This window comes from Ovis canadensis, chromosome 6 (assembly GCF_042477335.2).
Source record: "Ovis canadensis isolate MfBH-ARS-UI-01 breed Bighorn chromosome 6, ARS-UI_OviCan_v2, whole genome shotgun sequence".
In the NCBI taxonomy this organism is placed as follows: domain Eukaryota; kingdom Metazoa; phylum Chordata; class Mammalia; order Artiodactyla; family Bovidae; genus Ovis; species Ovis canadensis.
Genome location: NC_091250.1, coordinates 132,839,167 through 132,855,436, shown reverse-complemented (window position 1 = coordinate 132,855,436; position 16,270 = coordinate 132,839,167). Strand labels below are relative to the sequence as shown.

Below are 16,270 nucleotides of genomic sequence, written 5' to 3'. Positions count from 1 at the left end.
GGGGGCAGCCAGGGCTGTGCAGGGTAAAGGAGGGCCAGGGTGCATCGTGGGCTCTGGGGGTTGGAGGCAGGACCCCTGGCTTACCGCTTGGTGTTTGCAAGGTCAGGCCACCCCTGGTTATGTGAGGGATGTGCTGCTGGCTGCAGTCCTGAAGCTGCACGGGTGCCGGTGTGACCGCACCTGCTGGGCCCCCACCTCCCTTTCCTGTCGAGGGGCCTGGGGCGCGCTCTGTGCCACAGCGGCAGCACAGGGGCAGAGATGTGACTGCAGGGCTGTGCGTGGTCCCCACCTTGCGCCACTGACTACATCTAGGCCTTTGGGGGACCCCCGCCCTCAGCCACACCCAGGATGGACCACTTCCCCGTGCCCGCGGGGTCCACGCTGCCTGGGCGCCCCGCACAGTGAAGGGTGGATGGGGACGTGGGCCGACTGGTGTGGGCAGAGGCGTCGGGGTCCCACTGTGGGGCTTGGGCGGGGGGCAGCCCCGCAACGCCATGTGTGTTGAGCGGTGGATGGAGGGATGGAGAGAGCCAGCAGGAGAAGTGGTCCCACATGGCTGGACCTGTGGCTGTGAGCGAGTCCAGAGCTCCCCGGGGAGAGTCCCAGGCCGCCAGCTGAGGGTGCTGGGGCGAGGGGGAGGATGGATGGGGTGGCCTTGCCTGGGACCCGTCAGGTGTCTGCACGCAGAGCCTCAACGCGCGCCACCCCCCTGCCCCGTGGAAGGGGCATTGTAGGCACTGAGGGCTGCCCTGGGTCGGTGCTGGCTGGCCCAGGTCCAAGGATGGCAGGGTGCCACCCTGGGACTGTTCCCTAGAGCAGGTCTCCAGCAGGGCGCAGTCACCTCCTCCAGGCAGCCTTCTCTGAGCCCAGGCTGGGCCAGCAGCCTCCTGGCCTACCCCATCTCCCACGCCTGGCCAGCTCTCCCTGCCCCTTCTGTGAAGAGACCTATCCTGTCAGAGTGCGACCCCGCCGAGGCCACACTGGAAGGGAAGAAGCAGGCTTTGGAGGCCTCCTCCCCCTGGGAGTCCAGGCCCCCACCCCTTTCCTTCACTTAGCGTCCAAGACAGGCCCTGGACCGTTCCTACCCACCCCAACTCCCCTCCCCTCTCCCAGGCCCCCAGCGGCAACCCCCCAGCCCACATACCCCTCCCTGCCCCTTCCTCCAAACTCTTTCCCCTGCGGCTCTTAGGAGAAGCCCAGTTCACCTCAGGGCTCCTAGCCTGGGGGGTTCAGGAAGACGTTCCGGGCCTGAGTCCAGGAGGCCTTAGGGGTCTGTTGGGCGGGTTTTGTCCGCCACCCCACCCTTGCCTCAGCTTCCCTGCCTCTGAAATGAGAACTACACGCCCCTCTCTGGGCACTGGAGGACCTTAGGAGGAGTCCTGGGGGGAAGCTTGTGAAAGGCTGGCGAACTCGCCACCCCCAGGATCCTGCAAGGGAGGACCCCTCGGGAAGACCGTTTCCTACGTTCTCCCGTGCTGACCAGGCCCCAGCTCCCTTGCCCTGGATCCAGTGTCTAAGGGCGCCTGTCACCCAGCCCTCAGCCAGCACACACACTGGGGACATGCCTGTGGCTCTCAGAAGAGCGTCGGGAAGCACTGCCCCGGGAGGAGACCGTGTGTGCGGCCCTTCCCCCTCCAGAACCCTCTCTCACACCGCCAGGGTGGCCAGGCCCTGTCCTGCCTTCTCTCTCGCCCCCTCGGCCACTGGGTTGGAGTCCTGCTGCCCCCAGTGTCCCCAGGCCCAGTGCTTGGGGGAGGAAGCTGGGAGTGAGCGGTCAGGGCTGGCGCCCTCCCCCAGCCCAGTGCAGACCCCGGGCGGTGGCAGGTTCCAACAGGGACCGAAGAGCAGGGAGACAGAGATGAGCTCTGGGGTCATCTGTCAGGGGCTGGAGGGCCATGCCCAGCCCAGCACGGCGGTCAGCCTGCAAGCCGCCCGCTGTGTGCCAGGACGAGGGGCAAGCCCCGGGGGCTTCCGTCACTGGCCCCTCCCCCAAAGCCACCCCAGATTCTTGTCTGGCCACAAGACCTTGGCCAAGTCCCTAAACCTCTCCGAGCCTTGGTCTCCCCAGCGATAAACTGGAGTTGGCAGTAGCGGCCTCAGGTTGTTATGGGGTGCGGTGAAGGCTGCATGGGAAGCCCTGGGAGGCAGTATGCCAGGCGCAGGGCAGGGTCAGGAGTGGCAGAGACACGAACATCAGGCCCAAATCAGCAGGCGTTTCTTTCTCTAAAGATCTTTGTACTTCTTGGCTGTGCCTGGTCTTCGTTGCTTCATGGGCTTTCCTCCAGTTGTGGCGAGTGGGGGCCGCTCTGCAGGTGCGGTGGGCGGGCTTCTCGCGGCCGTGGTCTCCCTTCTTGCCGAGCGCAGGCTCAGCAGTCGCGGTGCGCAGGCTTAGTCGCTCCATGGCACGGGGGCTCTTCCTGGGCCAGGGACTGAACCCGCGTCTCCTGCACTGGTGGGCAATTCTTTGCCGCCGAGCCACCAGGGAAGCCCACAAGCGCCTCTCAGTCTGCACGCTCCACGTAGGGAGATGGGCGCGGGGCCTGGTTAGTCGCAGTCAGCATCAAGTTCCGTAAAAGGGCGCACAGCCGCCCGGGCAAGGGCACGGCGGGACTTCGAAAGAGTTTAACGCTAGGGAAAGCCTTGTCCCCAGCATACCAAAAGACAGCAAAATCAAGATGCGTGAGGATGTAACAAGTGTCTGCCTCGTCAGCATGATGTCCATGCCAGTTTTAAATGTAAAATAAGAAAAGAAGCTCATTATACTTGTGAACAATTTGTGGGGTATATTTGTTTCTCTTTACAGAGTTTTCCAACTATACTCAATGACCCCTGGACAATGTATAGGTGATTGTCTTAAATACCCAAAAATGTCCAAAAGCAAAGCAATAAGATTTTCTTTTAAACTTTCTCTCAGGGGGAAAATCCTACGAAGGAGGGAGGTGGTGCAGACTGAGGTGCCCGCTGCGGGGTTGGGTGTGGCCGCTGGCGGCTCAGGGCCACCAGCCTGCTCCTCTCCCAGGGCCTGGGCCCAGGCTGGGGGGGCAGGACCAGTGCCCAGCTCAGCCCTACTGCCGCCCCTCGGCCCCTGCCAGCTACCTCCAAGGCCCTTTCTTCCCAGAGCCCTGAGGAGCGTGAGCCTGGAGCAGACGGCAAGTCTCCTCCCCCCAGACAGTAGGGGCTTCAGGGCTCACCCCAGCATCCCTCTCCCAGCCCTACTGTCTGCGTTCTCTGGCCTAGGCCTTCTGGCCTGCGTCCCCGCCTCTTCCAGGAAGACTTTTGGGCTTCCCAGAACATGCGCAGGTGGCCTTCATTTGGCCCTGGCCGCTACACACCATCATAAGGCCTCACAGTCTCCAACTGGATGCCCCGAGGGCCCGAGCCCCTATCCCAGGCCCCCAGGCATCCAGCGGCTTCTAGACCCAGAGGGCAGCCGGGCAGGCTCGGGCAAGCACGCCCTGAGCTGCCTCGGTCAGAGGGTGCTCAGCTCACAGCCTGTAGGGCTCAAGGCGGTCCTGAGTGACGAGGTGGAGAGACAGCCAGGTCAGAGCAGCGACCGCAGTTACACTGCATTACTGCCTGCAATGGAGCAGTGGGGGCCCTGGGGTCTGCCCCCCCCCAACTCGTCCTCCCCACAAGGTGTCCAGACCACAGATCTGACTGTGTCCTCCCCTGCTCGAAGCCCAGTGTTTGGTGCCTGGGGTAACCCCCCGTTCACCATCTGTACTCCACCCTCACCGGGACCCTCGCCACTTCGAACTGGGCTGTTCTGTGTCTGTGTAGCTCTGGTATCCCACTCTCCAGTGGCATCCTGCCCACCCCGCAAGGCCCAGCTTGCTCAGCCCCCAGACCTGCAGACCCCCCCAGGGCAGGCCAGGTCTGGAATGTGGGAGTGCTCATCTTTGCCCAGTTCGGGTGCAGGACCCAGCCCCTGACCCGCGCTGAACTCTTGGAAACGAACACACCAGCAGAACCCAGGCCACATGTTTTTAAGCCTTTGGGCTGAGGTTAAGTTTGAGCTTGTGCCAGCCTGGAATCTGTCTCTCCCCGGTCTCACAGACAGGAGAGGTTCTGAGAGGTTCGCTGACTCCTGCAACAAGTCTGAGACTCTGCTCTGAAAATGAGTGTGAGGATGGGGGCCAAGGAGGGTGGGGGGTGCCCAGGAGGTGGCTCTTGGTAGACCTAAGAGCAGACAAGAGCCTCCAGGACTCTGAGTTATGGAGGTGGCTTAGGGCAGAACTTTGGGTCCCGCTCACCTCCCCCCGGAAGGACTGATGCTGAAACTGAAGCTCCACTGCTTCGGCCACCTGATGTGAAGAGGCAACTCATTGGAAAAGACCCTGATGCTAGGAAAGACTGAAGGCGGGAGGAGAAGGGGACGACAAGATAAGATGGTTGGATAGCATCACCAACGCGATGGACATGAGTTTGAGCAAGCTCCAGGAGCTGGTGATGGACAGGGAGGCCTGGCGTGCTGCAGTCCATGGGGTCGCAGAGTCGGACACGACTGAGTGACTGAACAACAACGCCCCCCAACTTCTGCAGAGTCCCGAGAACAGGAACAGCTGGGAATGACCGGGAAGTTCCCCCTCCATGGTGTCAGCCCCCACCCCCAGCCCTGGTGGTCTGAAGTGCCCAGCTTGATCAGGAGCCCTCTTGCCCACTCTGCACTGCCATTAAGGGTGAGGCCCGCCCAGCCTGTGATCTTTGCTGGGCCAGGACCCTCTCTGGTTTCTCCACCTGCCTGCAGTTCCTCGAGAACAAGTGCCTGGCTGCTGGGTGCGTGTGTGCTGGGGGCCTTGTTCCAACCTGGAGTGCCCACCACAGTGGGACAGCCCCTGCAGGCAGGGCTCTAAGCCCCCACAGCCTGGCCACCAGGCCCCAGGGGGGAGGAGGCGTTGGGTAGGGTGCCCCCTGGTGGCCGGTGGAGGCTGCAGCAGGGGCCTTGGAGGAGCCCAGACCCATGGGGGAAGGGTGGTGTACCCCAGCCCTGGCCCTCCCATATGCTGCCAGTTGTCCTCCTGCCACCACCAGCCTCCAGGACACGAACAGTCTTTCTCCTCTCCTGTGCCCCCGCCCTGTGTGGGTGTCCACCTGTCTGCTGGCCTGCCTGGGGTGCTGGGCAGGATGGGTGCGCAGTGGGGGAGGCTGGAGCCCATCGCAGGGAGTGGAATGGGGTGGAGGAAGGGGTGGTCACCCTTCTCCTGGGGGCTGGTGGCAAGCCACGTCCTGCCTTCCCACTGTCCCAGGAGTCCAGAAGCCCTCCTCGTTTCCTGGAGGAGAGCGCACTTCAGCAAGAACCCCATCGCGTCCCAGACAAAGAAAAAGGAGTCCATCCATGCTCACACGAGAAATAAGAGTGTCTGCAATCCTTAAATAGATTTATGGAAATGGTTTTGAATTACAGCATTTAGAAAATAAAAATAATCTCAATACATAATATACCCTCCATTATATACTTTTCTTCTCCCACACAAGCTGTTTTTTTGTGCGTGTATATTCCACTGTCAAACAGTAATTGGATTTTATGCTATAAAAGAAGCAGTAGGTGTCATCTCTCTAAAAATAAAACTGCAATCATCATTGCAATGTGAAGCCTGAGATTTAAGCCTGAGGAGGTGTCCGTGCTGGGGCCTGGGGCCGCTCTGGGGCCAGGGTCCCAGGGGGTCAGAGGGATGGAAGTAAGGGCAGCCAAGAGGTCATCACTGGGGTCCTCAGCCCCCTGGAGCGCCCTGGCCTCGGAAGCTGAGATACCTCTGCCTGCTGCTTGGTGCCCCCCGCCCCCCATCAGCTGGAGGACCAAGGTGGGCACAGCACAGCAGGGGCCGGCCGCTTGCCCAGAGGACTACAGGGTCTGCTCTGCACGTCCCCTCTCCAACAAGAAATGAGACATGTGGTTTAGGCAAGGTCCTGAGGGGAGCAGGGGGTGGGGGGCTGTGGGCGCAGAGCCCTGCAGAGAGAGAGGACAGCCTAGTCTTTCCCCGTTCGGCCACCTCATGGGGGGAAGCCGTGCGGCTGCTTTGAGTGGCCCCTCTCACCCGCCCAGGAAGAGCGGACCTTCCGCTACGGCTGAGCCTCCGACGGCGTCTCAGCAAGGCAGCGGGACCCACCCCGGCCCGGGCTTGGCACCCCAGGTCCCCGCGCTGGCTGCAGCTGACCTCCGTGGGGCCCTACACCGGGCCCGAGGGCCCTGCAGGCGGGGGGCGGAGGCACTGGAGTTCTGGAGTCCGGGCGCCCGCAGCCCCCGCAGGGGCGGGGCCAGCAGGCAGATGAGACGCGGCGAAGCCCCTCCGGCCAGCGGACGGCCCGCCCGGGTGGCGGAGGCGGGGCGCGGCAGCGGGTCCCCTCCCGGGAGCCCGGCGCGGCGCGGCAGCGGGGGCCCCTCCCGGGAGCCCGGCGCGCCCGCGGGCCCGGTCAGATGCCCGCCTTGTCGCTGCAGAAGGGCGTGACGTGGAACATGTAGCAGTGCGTGCACACGCGGACCGGCTTCACCTGCCCGAAGCGCGGCAGCGGCGCCGAGTGCGAGGAGCAGCGCGAGCAGAAGATCTAGGAGGCGGGAGCGCGGCCGAGTGAGCGCCCTCCGCAGCCCTGCGCCTCGCGGGGGGGGGGGGGGGGGGGGCGGCCAGCAAGGGCGGGAGCAGAGCCCTGCGCCCCCTGGACGGCCGACCTGCACGTTCCTCCCACCCGGGGTTCTCCCGCTCCCCAGCGCGGAGCCAGGACCTTCAGGAAAACCTGGGGCAGGTCTTGACCAAGAGGCCAGGCTGAGGAAGGGGGTCCTGGCTTTACACCAAGGCTGCGGCAGGCTCCAATTCAGACCCTCCGCCCCCACCCCACCCCCACCAGACCCCCCGGTCTGAAGGACCCAGGACTGGCCACCGCACCACCGCACTTAGTGGCTGCGTGCCCGAGGCCGCGTTCATGCGTGCTAGGGCGCTCGGTCCTGTCAGACTCTTTGCTGACCCCATGGACCAGGCTCTTCTGTCCATGGGATTCTCCAGGCAAGAATACTGGAGTGGGTTGCCATGCCCTCCTCCAGGGGATCTTCCCGACCCCGGGATCGAACCCAGGTCTCCGTGCCTCCTGCATTGGCAGGCGGGTTCTTTACCGCCAGCGCCACCTGGGAAGCCCAAGGCCACACCCTGTGCCAAGTCAGAGCAGGGCCCAGGGCTCATGGGTGTCTCTCTGCACAGGACTCCTAAGTCCTCGCCAGCCCCGGAGCATCGGTCCTGACCCCTGGACCTGGGCGCGGGGTGTGCAGACGCTCCCTGGGATGTCTGAGGTGGCAGCCCCAGCCGCCCACCTGCCTACCTTCCCGCAGCTGCGGCAGTGGTGCTTCCTGCGGATGACTGTGAACGGCGCTTTGCAGGCGGTGCAGAAGCCGCAGGCCTCGTCCGGGACCCACTCGGGCGGGTCTGTGACAATAACAGTGGGGGACAGGTCAGCCCGAGGCAGCGGTGCCGGGGGCGGCAGTGAGGGCCGGTGGGCTGGGGCGGGGGTCGGAGGCTGGTGGTATGCAGGAGCCTCCGGTCCTCTCGAGGCTCCTTACTGGCTAGGTATCAGGACTGCTGGCCAGGCGCGTGGATCGGACCCCTGTGGCAGCAGCCTGCAGGTCGCCCCAAGACTCAGGGCGAGGTGCACCCAGGCCACCCTCTCCCAAGCCTCTCCCGGCCGGCATCCAGTCTGGCAGGGTCCTCGGGCAAACACGGGGGCTGACAGATGAAAGAAATCAACTCCCTTTGTCAACCTCCCCATCAAGGCTCTGCTAGAGCCTCAGGCGCCCCCGCAGCCCCGCCCAACCCGGCTCCAGAGCGGGTCAAGGGAGCTGGGGGAGGGGATGCGAGGGAGGGCGTCTCCCGGAGACCAGGCTGGCCCCGCCCCGGGGATGGCCCCGCCCCGGGGATGGCCCCGCCCCGGGGATGGCCCCGCCCCGGGGATGGCCCCGCCCCCTACAGGTGCAGCGCCGGCCCCCCACGACTGGTCTCACCCCCTTTCCCTTCTCTAGGCGCTCACTGGAGAGAGCCCCTGGGCGGCTGGTCTGGAATTTGGGGGGCGGGGACTGAAGGCGCTGGGAGGAGCCACCTTGTTCAGGGAGACACCCCAGACATGAGGTGCCCACCCTGCACCAGCCGTGAGCGCGGCGGCGCCGGCGAGGCTACTCGCCCAGGAGAGACCATGGTCTCCGGCCCCGTCTCCGGCCCCTCCTCCCCAAGCTGCGCCCGAGGACTTGCCCTCCCCCCGCCTGCTGCCTGCAGACCCCCGCCCCTCCCACCCTGCCCTCCGGGCCCCTGCTCTGGCTCCCGCCCACCGCTCACCCCAGTGAGGCCTCCCCTCACGCTGTCCACCCTTTCCGTCCCAGTGATGCCGCTCCTGGGGTCACGCCAGGCCACGAGGCCAGCTCCAACAGGTAAATCCTGACTCTCACTCGAGGAGGAGAGTGAGGATGCTGGGGACTCCCCGGCCCTGCCCTGAGAGCCACAAGTCCTGACGGCCTTGGTGGGGGGCCCCCACTGGAGGAGGGCTGCCCCCAGCCTGCAGGCCAGAGTAGAGGGGAGGCCCCGGCCCCTCACGCACCTTCCAAGTCTCCGGCTCGGGCCTTGGCAGCCAGCTCGGAGGATGACAGGGTCTCCTGGCACAGGGCGCAGTCCTCCAGGGCCGCGCTCCGCAGGGTCTGGGTGACTGGAAGAAAATGTGGCCACTGGGCTCAACGGGCCACCACTCGTGCCCGGGAGGTGTGCCTGGGTATGGCCAGCGGAGGGCAGCCCCCAGTGCACAGTCCCGCCCACAGAGGGGGTCACCGGGGCCCTCACCCGCTGCCCGGCAGGCAGGGTGCTGACCCGACCCTGGGAGCCTGTCCATCTGAGTGCCCCCACGTGGGCAGCTGGCCTCGGGCCCGTGCACTGTTTGTGTGTGGTCAGGCCCCCTGGACCGTGGCCCTGACGTGGGCAGTGGACCAGGCCTGGCCCGAGCCCTGGGGCCCACACTCCTTGCTTGCAGAGGCGCCCACGTCACTGCCCTTCCTGAGTAGCGGTGGTCCACAGGCAGCCCCGCGGAATCCCCGGGTATGTGGGGGCAGTGCAGCCCAGCAGAATGGACCTTGGGAGGCAAAGCTGGGTGGGCACAAAAGACAGACTTCTCCCCAGGGCCTGGGCGGGCTGCCTGGTCGCTCTTGAGCAGAAGCCCCGGGGATGGGGGGCCGCTTGCCAAGAACTGGAGCCTCAACCCCGAAGAGAGGGAGCCAGCAGGGGTGGCGCCCCTCCCCCACGCTGGGACCCCGCCCGGCCCTCGCCTCAGCGTCCCCTGCCTGACCCCTGCTCCCTCCCCAGGTGACTGTTCAGAGAGTGTGTGTGTGTGTGTGTGCGCGCGCGCGCACGCACGCTTCGGTGAGTGCACACTCGGGTGTGAGGCAGGTCACAAAGGGCCACTTCCTCCTGGAGCAGTGGGACCTGTGTCCCCTCCAGGACATGGGCTGGCGTCTGGTTGCTCTGACAGACAGAATTCTGCAGAAGCGACTGTGGACCACTGGGTCCCGTCTGTCCAAGGAAGGGCACCGCGCCTCCTCAACCGACCTCGCCTTTGGGTGGCCCAGCCAACGTGCTACGCGATCGCTGCTGCTGCTCCTGGCAGTGGCCTCGGGGGGCCTGCGAGGTGTGCCCTCCACCCCCCAGCGGACAGCCTGGCTCGGCTGGGGGCTTCTGCCGCGGGGTGTGGTCATACAAGAAGCTAGGTGGCCCAGGAGAGCAGGTTTCCGAGGCATCCCCGGGTGGGGGTGGCACGCCTCCGAGCCTGGCCGGCACTCACCCTTCTTCAGCTTTTCCTTGTCGTCCGTCTCTGGCTTGGTGGCCATGACCTGAAAGAGGGTCTTCAGGATGCTCCTCAGGTCGCTCGCGTAGTTGGTCTGCAGCTGGTCGGCCACACCTGCGGGGGACGCGGGGAGGGCAGGGGAGGCGCCTGCTGGCTGCTGAGCCGCTGCGGCTCAGGGCCAGGGACCAGCTCGTCCTTGGATGAGCCGGGGTGGGAAGCGACCCCTACCCCCCACCCCAGGGTCCCTCTGGCAGAAGCCAAGTTCAGGAGGCAAGGGAAGGAGGGGACGGGCCCACGACCCCGCAGGGCCCCCCATCCCAGGCAGCAGTTAGTCCCGTTCATGCTTTTGTGCTGGGGGTCTCAGCCACGGCCACCAAAGGGCTCTGGCTCCTCACTGAGGGACGACTCCACGCCCCCAAGTGTGCCTACCCCCGTGGCAGCTCCTTCCCCATCACGGCCACCTCGGCCAGCCCTTCTGGGGACCTGCCCAGACAGGGGGCCCTTGGGGCTGCCCCCACCCTCACGGGCCGAGGTTTCCTCATCCCTCAGTCAGGTGGGCTCAGCCCTCCTCAGTGAAAAGCTCTTTGAGGGCAGGTGAGGCTGCGTTCACAGCAAGGCCAGGGGGTGACTGCACCTGACCCCCAGCCCCCAGGGCCCGGGGCCTGTCACCGCGCCGACGCTGTGGCCAGCGGTTCTGGAGGGTTCCTGCTGTGTCAGCAGCCCTGCTGGGCACCTGCTGGGCCTGCTGCTCCCCAGACCGCAAGACAGACCCGTGGATTTGCAGCGGGTTCTGCCAGATGTTCAAATGGAAGCTCAGAGCCACCCCTGAGCCTGGCCTGGGTGGGGGCCCTGCCTGGGGCCCTGGGCAGTGCAGAGTCACACCCAGGACCGGGACCCCGACTCTGCAGCGCCTGCCAATCCACAGGCTGCGCCCCCGCTGCTCCACCCCACGGCCTGGGGCCAGAGGATGGGCCAGGTGGGGGACAAGGCTGCAGGAGGGGCACTGGCTGAGCCCCACCCGGAGAAGGGGGTGGATGGCAGGCAGGCCGGCGGCGGGGAGCGAGACCCCACCGCACAGCCATGCTTCCAAACCACATGCCTGCACCAGCTCACAACGCACAAACTAAGGGAGACGGCGAAAAAGACGCTGCACTCACGCCCCTCTGAATCCTAGGAGATGAAGCAGTCATCTGCCCCCTCACTCAGGGGACAGAAGGAAACAGCATCAATCAGGACATCAGATTGAACAGGACCTCTCGGGTGGGTGGCCAGGGCCCTGGGGCCCGGCCTGGGCTCCTACCCCCACACCAAGGAGGACCTGCGGACACACGACGCCCACCTCTTGGCTGGGCTCCTCTCGGAGCTCGGGGCAAGGAAATGACGTGGTGAGGGACCCCGGGCAGGGCCCGCACCCGAACCTTCCTGGGGAGACTCCTGCAGCGTGCCAGCCACTGCCTGCAGCCTGCCCACCCCCCGTGTACCCCCGAGCCCATGCCCAGCCTGGGGCCTGACCCTGTGTACCCCCAAGCCCGTGCCCACCCCGGGGCCCGACGGGGCACCTGAGATGCAGACAAACAGGCGGTGGACCAGGTCGTGGCTGCCGTGGAACCGGGAGCGCATCTTCTCTCTGACGGCCATGGGCGCCGACTCGGGGCTGCTCGTGTCTGGGGAGCAGGGATCAGCCGTAGAGCCGCTGCACAGAGAAGGGAACACAGGGGCTTGGCTGCAGGAAGCAAGGGGGGACAAGACTTCTGCCTGGAGGGCCCCCCACCCCGCACCTGGGTGAGCCCCAGGCTCAACACCGGTGGCTGAGTTTGTCCTATGGAAGCGTCCTCACCCCACTCACACCCTCTGCAGGGGCTGGCGGGCCCCAAAACATTTGTCCACGCCCGAACCTGGAACCCCGCGGGACCTTAGTTGGAAAAAGGTCTTTGCAGTCCAGGTAAGGGTTCTCATTTCTGTGGCTGTGCTGGGCCTTGGGTGCGGCAGGCTTTTCCCCAGCTGTGCTGACGGCCGCGCTCTAGTGGCCGTGGGCGGGCGTCCTGTGTGCAACGTGAGCTCTGGGGCCTCGGGCTTCAGCAGTCGTGGCTCCCAGGCTCCGGAGCACAGACTCAGGAGTCGTGGGTCACGGGCTCACTTGTTCCTCGGCGTGGGGGCCCTTCCCAGATCAGGGATCCAATTAGTGTCCCTTGTACTGCCAGGCGGATTCTTAAGCGCCGGCCCACGAGGGAAGCCCCAAGCCAAGGACCTGGAGAGGACGTCCTGGCTTCTCTGGTGGCCCTAACCTGAGGCGAGGAGTCTTAGTAGGAGGGCGGCGGGGAGGACCAGTGACCACACCACCAAGATCGTGGAGACGAGGTCACAAGCCAGGGGACTCCGAGAGCCACGGGAAGCTGGAAGATGCCGGAAGGACCCCCTCCCGGAGCCTCTGGAGGGAGCGTAGCCCCTCCAGGTTCAGATCTCGGGTCTCCAACTTAGACAAGCCCTCTGGCCCCCGTGCACGTCCCAACCCCAGCCCAGGGGCCCTGCCGGAGGCGCTGTTAGCTCTGTTCAGGGGTCACCCCGAGGCCCCAAGCAGCGGCCGCAGCTGAGGCTGGACTGTCCGGGTGTCCATTCGCCCGGCTGCAGGAGGTGCATGAGCTGGCCTTTCAGTCCTTAAAATAATGCCCCTCTCATCTTCACCCCTGTCAGTTTTTCCTACTTTCTGGGAAATTTCCTCCTTTCCCCCCGACCCCAGTTTTCCCCTTGACATTTTTGCTACCAGGTTTTTATTGGGTTGGCCAAAAAGTTTGATTGGGTCCGCTACTACTGAATTCATTTCCTGCTCTCTGGTTTCATGGATGCGAAATCTTTGATCTATCCAAAAATATTCACTATAATTTTTTAACAATTGCCTTCGGGGGCCTGCAGTATCTCCGCTTTCGCTTTTCTGCGGGAAACTTGGGGTTTCTCAGGCTGGAGGCCGGCTTCAAATGCACGGGATCCCAATGTCAGAGAGAGGCCCTGGTGGGTGAGGCGGGGGGCCCCTGCGTGGCTGCTGGGAGTGAACCGGCCAGTGACCATGGGGAGAGGCCCCGAAGCCATACCGTGGAGCTGACGCCCCCCAGCCCGAGGTCAGCCAGCGCCTGAGAGTCCACCCTGGGCAACTGCCCACACAGCAGCATCTGCGGGGCGGCTCTGGAAGTTCCAGCAAAATCCAGCAGCCACGGAGAACGGCCCACTGCAACTGCGTCAGGCCACGGCCTGCCTGAGCGACGGGAGAGCGGCCGTGGCCCCTCATGGACATGGGTGTCCCCCCCCTACAAGCAGAGATGGGTGTGCAGCCAAATGGTGTCTTACTAAGGGGCACCTCTCTTGGCGTCCAACCACCAGGAAGCTCGGAGACAGGATACGCCTGGGAGTTCAGTGCAGGGGGCCAGGGGAAGGGGCCCAGACTGGCTTCTCGGGGTCTCCTCCCCAGACAAATGGGGGTGCGTTTGACTGGCACACTCGGGCAACGGGAACATCCGTCTCTGAGTGTGTAATGCTTCTCCAGAGCATGGAGGAGTGACGGGAGGTGCCGGAGAGGCTGGCGCCCTGCTCTGCTAAGACCCTCGTGATGACCGAGAGCCCTCCCAGCCCAGACTGCCTGCCTCGTCCCCGAGACGAAGCCCCTGGCTTTCCACTTGAGGGTGTGAGCCTGGCTGTGCCCTCCCTGGGAGCTGAGAAAGGAAACGGGGTGAGTGTCACTGTCCAGGGTCCACGTCCGCCAACACCCCCCGGCTCAGCTCGCAGCCTCACCCAGATCTGAAAGCAGGAACCCAAACAGATGCTTACACACGAACACGCACAGCAGCACTATTCGCGAGAGCCAAAAGGTGTAAAACCCGAGCGCCCATCAACAGATGCTGGGCAAACAAAATGCGGCCCAGCCACACAGGGGGACATTATTCAGCTTTAAAAAGTAATAAAATTCCGATGAACCTTTAGGACATTATGCTAAGTGAAATAAGCCAGTCACAAAAGGACACTTACATGAGGTCCCTACAGGAGTCAAGTCCACAGAGACAGAACGGTGGGTGCCAGGGGGCAGGGCAGGGCAGGTTCAGTGGGGACAGAGTTCCAGTTTGGGATGATGAAAGACTTCTGGAAAAAGTGGTGATGGTCATACAAGATTGTGAACGTGCGTACTGTCACTGAATTGTACACTTAAATACTGTCAAAATGGTAAATTTTGTGTTATACGTATTTTGCCAAAATTAAAAAGTAGAGGAAAAAAGATTTAGGACAGGGGAAAGCAAAGGAAAAGGAACTGAAGTCTAAATGGCCAATAGCATTGATGGATTTGGCATCAACACAACAGGTTAAGAATTACATCAAATTGTACACTTTTATAGTGTATATTTTTAATACTTAAAAAATGAAGCATAGTTTATTTACAATGTTGTGTTAGTTTCAGATGTACAGCAAGAGTTATGAACTCATTTCATATGCTAGCAAGGTAACGCTCAAAATCCTTCAAGCCAGGCTTCAGCAGTACGTGAACCAAGAAATTCCAGATGTTCAAGCCGGATTTAGAAAAGGCAAAGGAACCAGAGATCAAATTGTCAACATCTGTTGGATCATAGAAAAGGCAAGAGAATTCCAGAAAAACATCTACTTCTGCTTCATTGACTACACTAAAGCCTTTGACTGTGCGGATCAAAATTGTGGAAAATTCTTCAAGAGATGGGAATACCAGACCGCCTTACCTGTCTTCTGTGAAACCTGTATGCAGCTCAAGAAGCAACAGTTAGAACTGGACATGGAACAACAGACTGGTTCCAAATTGGGAAAGGAGTACGTCAAGGCTGTATATTGTCACCCTGCTTATTTAACTTATATGCAAAATACATCACATGAAATGCTGGGCTGGAAGAAGCACAAGCTGGAATTAAGGTTGCCGGGAGAAATATCAATAACCTCAGATATGCAGATGACACCACCCTTATGGCAGAAAGCAAAGAAAAATTAAAGAGCCTCTTGATGAAAGTGAAAGAGGAGAGTGAAAAATTGGCTTAAAACTCAACGTTCAGAAAACGAAGATCATGGCATCCAGTCCCATCACTTCATGGCAAATAAATGGGGAACAATGGAAACAGTGACGGACTTTATTTTCTTGGGCTCCAGAATCACTGCAGATGATGACTGCCGCCATGAAATTAAAAGACGCTTGTTTCTTGTAAGAAAAGCTATGTCAAATCTAGACAACATATTAAAAGCAGAGATATTACTTTACTGACAAAGGTCCGTCTAGTCAAAGCTATGGTTTTCCCAGTAGTCATGTATGGATGTAAGAGCTGGATTATAGAGAAAGCTGAGCACCGAAGAATTAATGCTTTTGAACTGTGGTATTGGAGAAGCCTTGAGAGTCCCTTGGACTGCAAGGAGATAAACCAGTCAATCCTGAAGGAAATCAGTCCTGAATACTCATTGAAAGGACTGATGCTGAAGCTGAAGCTCCAAGACTTTGGCCACTTGATGGGAAGAACTGACTCCCTAGAAAAGACCCTGATGGCGGGAAAGATTGAAGGCAGTAGGAGAAGGGGACAACAGAGGATGAGATGGTTGGATGGCATCACCGACTTGATGGATACAAGTTTGAGCAAGCTCCAGGCATTGGTGATGGACAGGGAAGCCTGGTGTCCTGTAGTCCATGGGGCTGCAAAGAGTCGGACACAACTGAGTGACTGAACTGACTTTAACTCTTGTATTTTTTTTTCTTACATTTATTCCAAATATTTAAATCTTCTTGAAGCGAATGCAAGTAAGATTTTTTTTAATTGCTACCATATCTTAATATAATTGGGTCTTTAACAGTAACAGTTTTATTAATATATACTATATTTATTTATATATATATAGGGCTTCCCAGGTGGCTCAGACGGTAAATAATCCGCCCGCCAGTGCAGGAGACTGGGTTCGATCCCTGGGTTGGGAAGATCCCCTGGAGGATGGCATGGCAATCCATTCTAATATTCTTGCTGGGATAATCCCATGGACAGAGGAGCCTGGCGGGCTACAGTTCATGGAGTCACAAAGAGTCGGACACGACTGACTGAGTATGCATGGGCACACTCACACACACACACACACGAGCACACACGTGCACACACTCACACACACGCGCGCACACACGTGCACACACACTATACAGATATCATATATCAGCACCATTCAGGTCACCCTTTGTTGCTCAGTCCCTAAATCGTGTCTGACTTTTTGTGACCCCATGGATGGCAGCACGCCTGGCTTCCCTGACCTTCACTGTCTTCCAGAGTTCACTCAAACCCGTGTCCATTGAGTCGGTGATACTGTCCAACCATCTCATCCTCTGTCGTCCCCTTCTCCTCCTACCCTCAATCTCTCCCAGCATCAGGGTCTTTTCCAATAGTTGTCTCTTCACATAAGGTGGCCAAAGTATTAGAGCTTCAGTATCAGTCCTTCCAATGAA

At 61.4% G+C, this 16,270-nt stretch overlaps 1 protein-coding gene across 1 annotated transcript in view; it reads right to left on the bottom strand.

The window, feature by feature from the left end:
• Positions 1-5,359: 5,359 nt before the first annotated feature.
• Positions 5,360-16,270, bottom strand: part of ZFYVE28 (zinc finger FYVE-type containing 28) — a 95,860-nt gene continuing 84,949 nt past the window's right edge. Inside the window, exons 9-13 of the mRNA XM_069593291.1 lie at positions 11,358-11,491; positions 9,796-9,912; positions 8,569-8,673; positions 7,306-7,409; positions 5,360-6,543 (exon numbers count right to left, since the gene is read on the bottom strand). Of these exons, the coding sequence (XP_069449392.1) occupies positions 6,412-6,543; positions 7,306-7,409; positions 8,569-8,673; positions 9,796-9,912; positions 11,358-11,491 (592 nt within the window). The 3' untranslated portion in view covers positions 5,360-6,411. The remainder of the gene's footprint in view (positions 6,544-7,305; positions 7,410-8,568; positions 8,674-9,795; positions 9,913-11,357; positions 11,492-16,270) is intronic.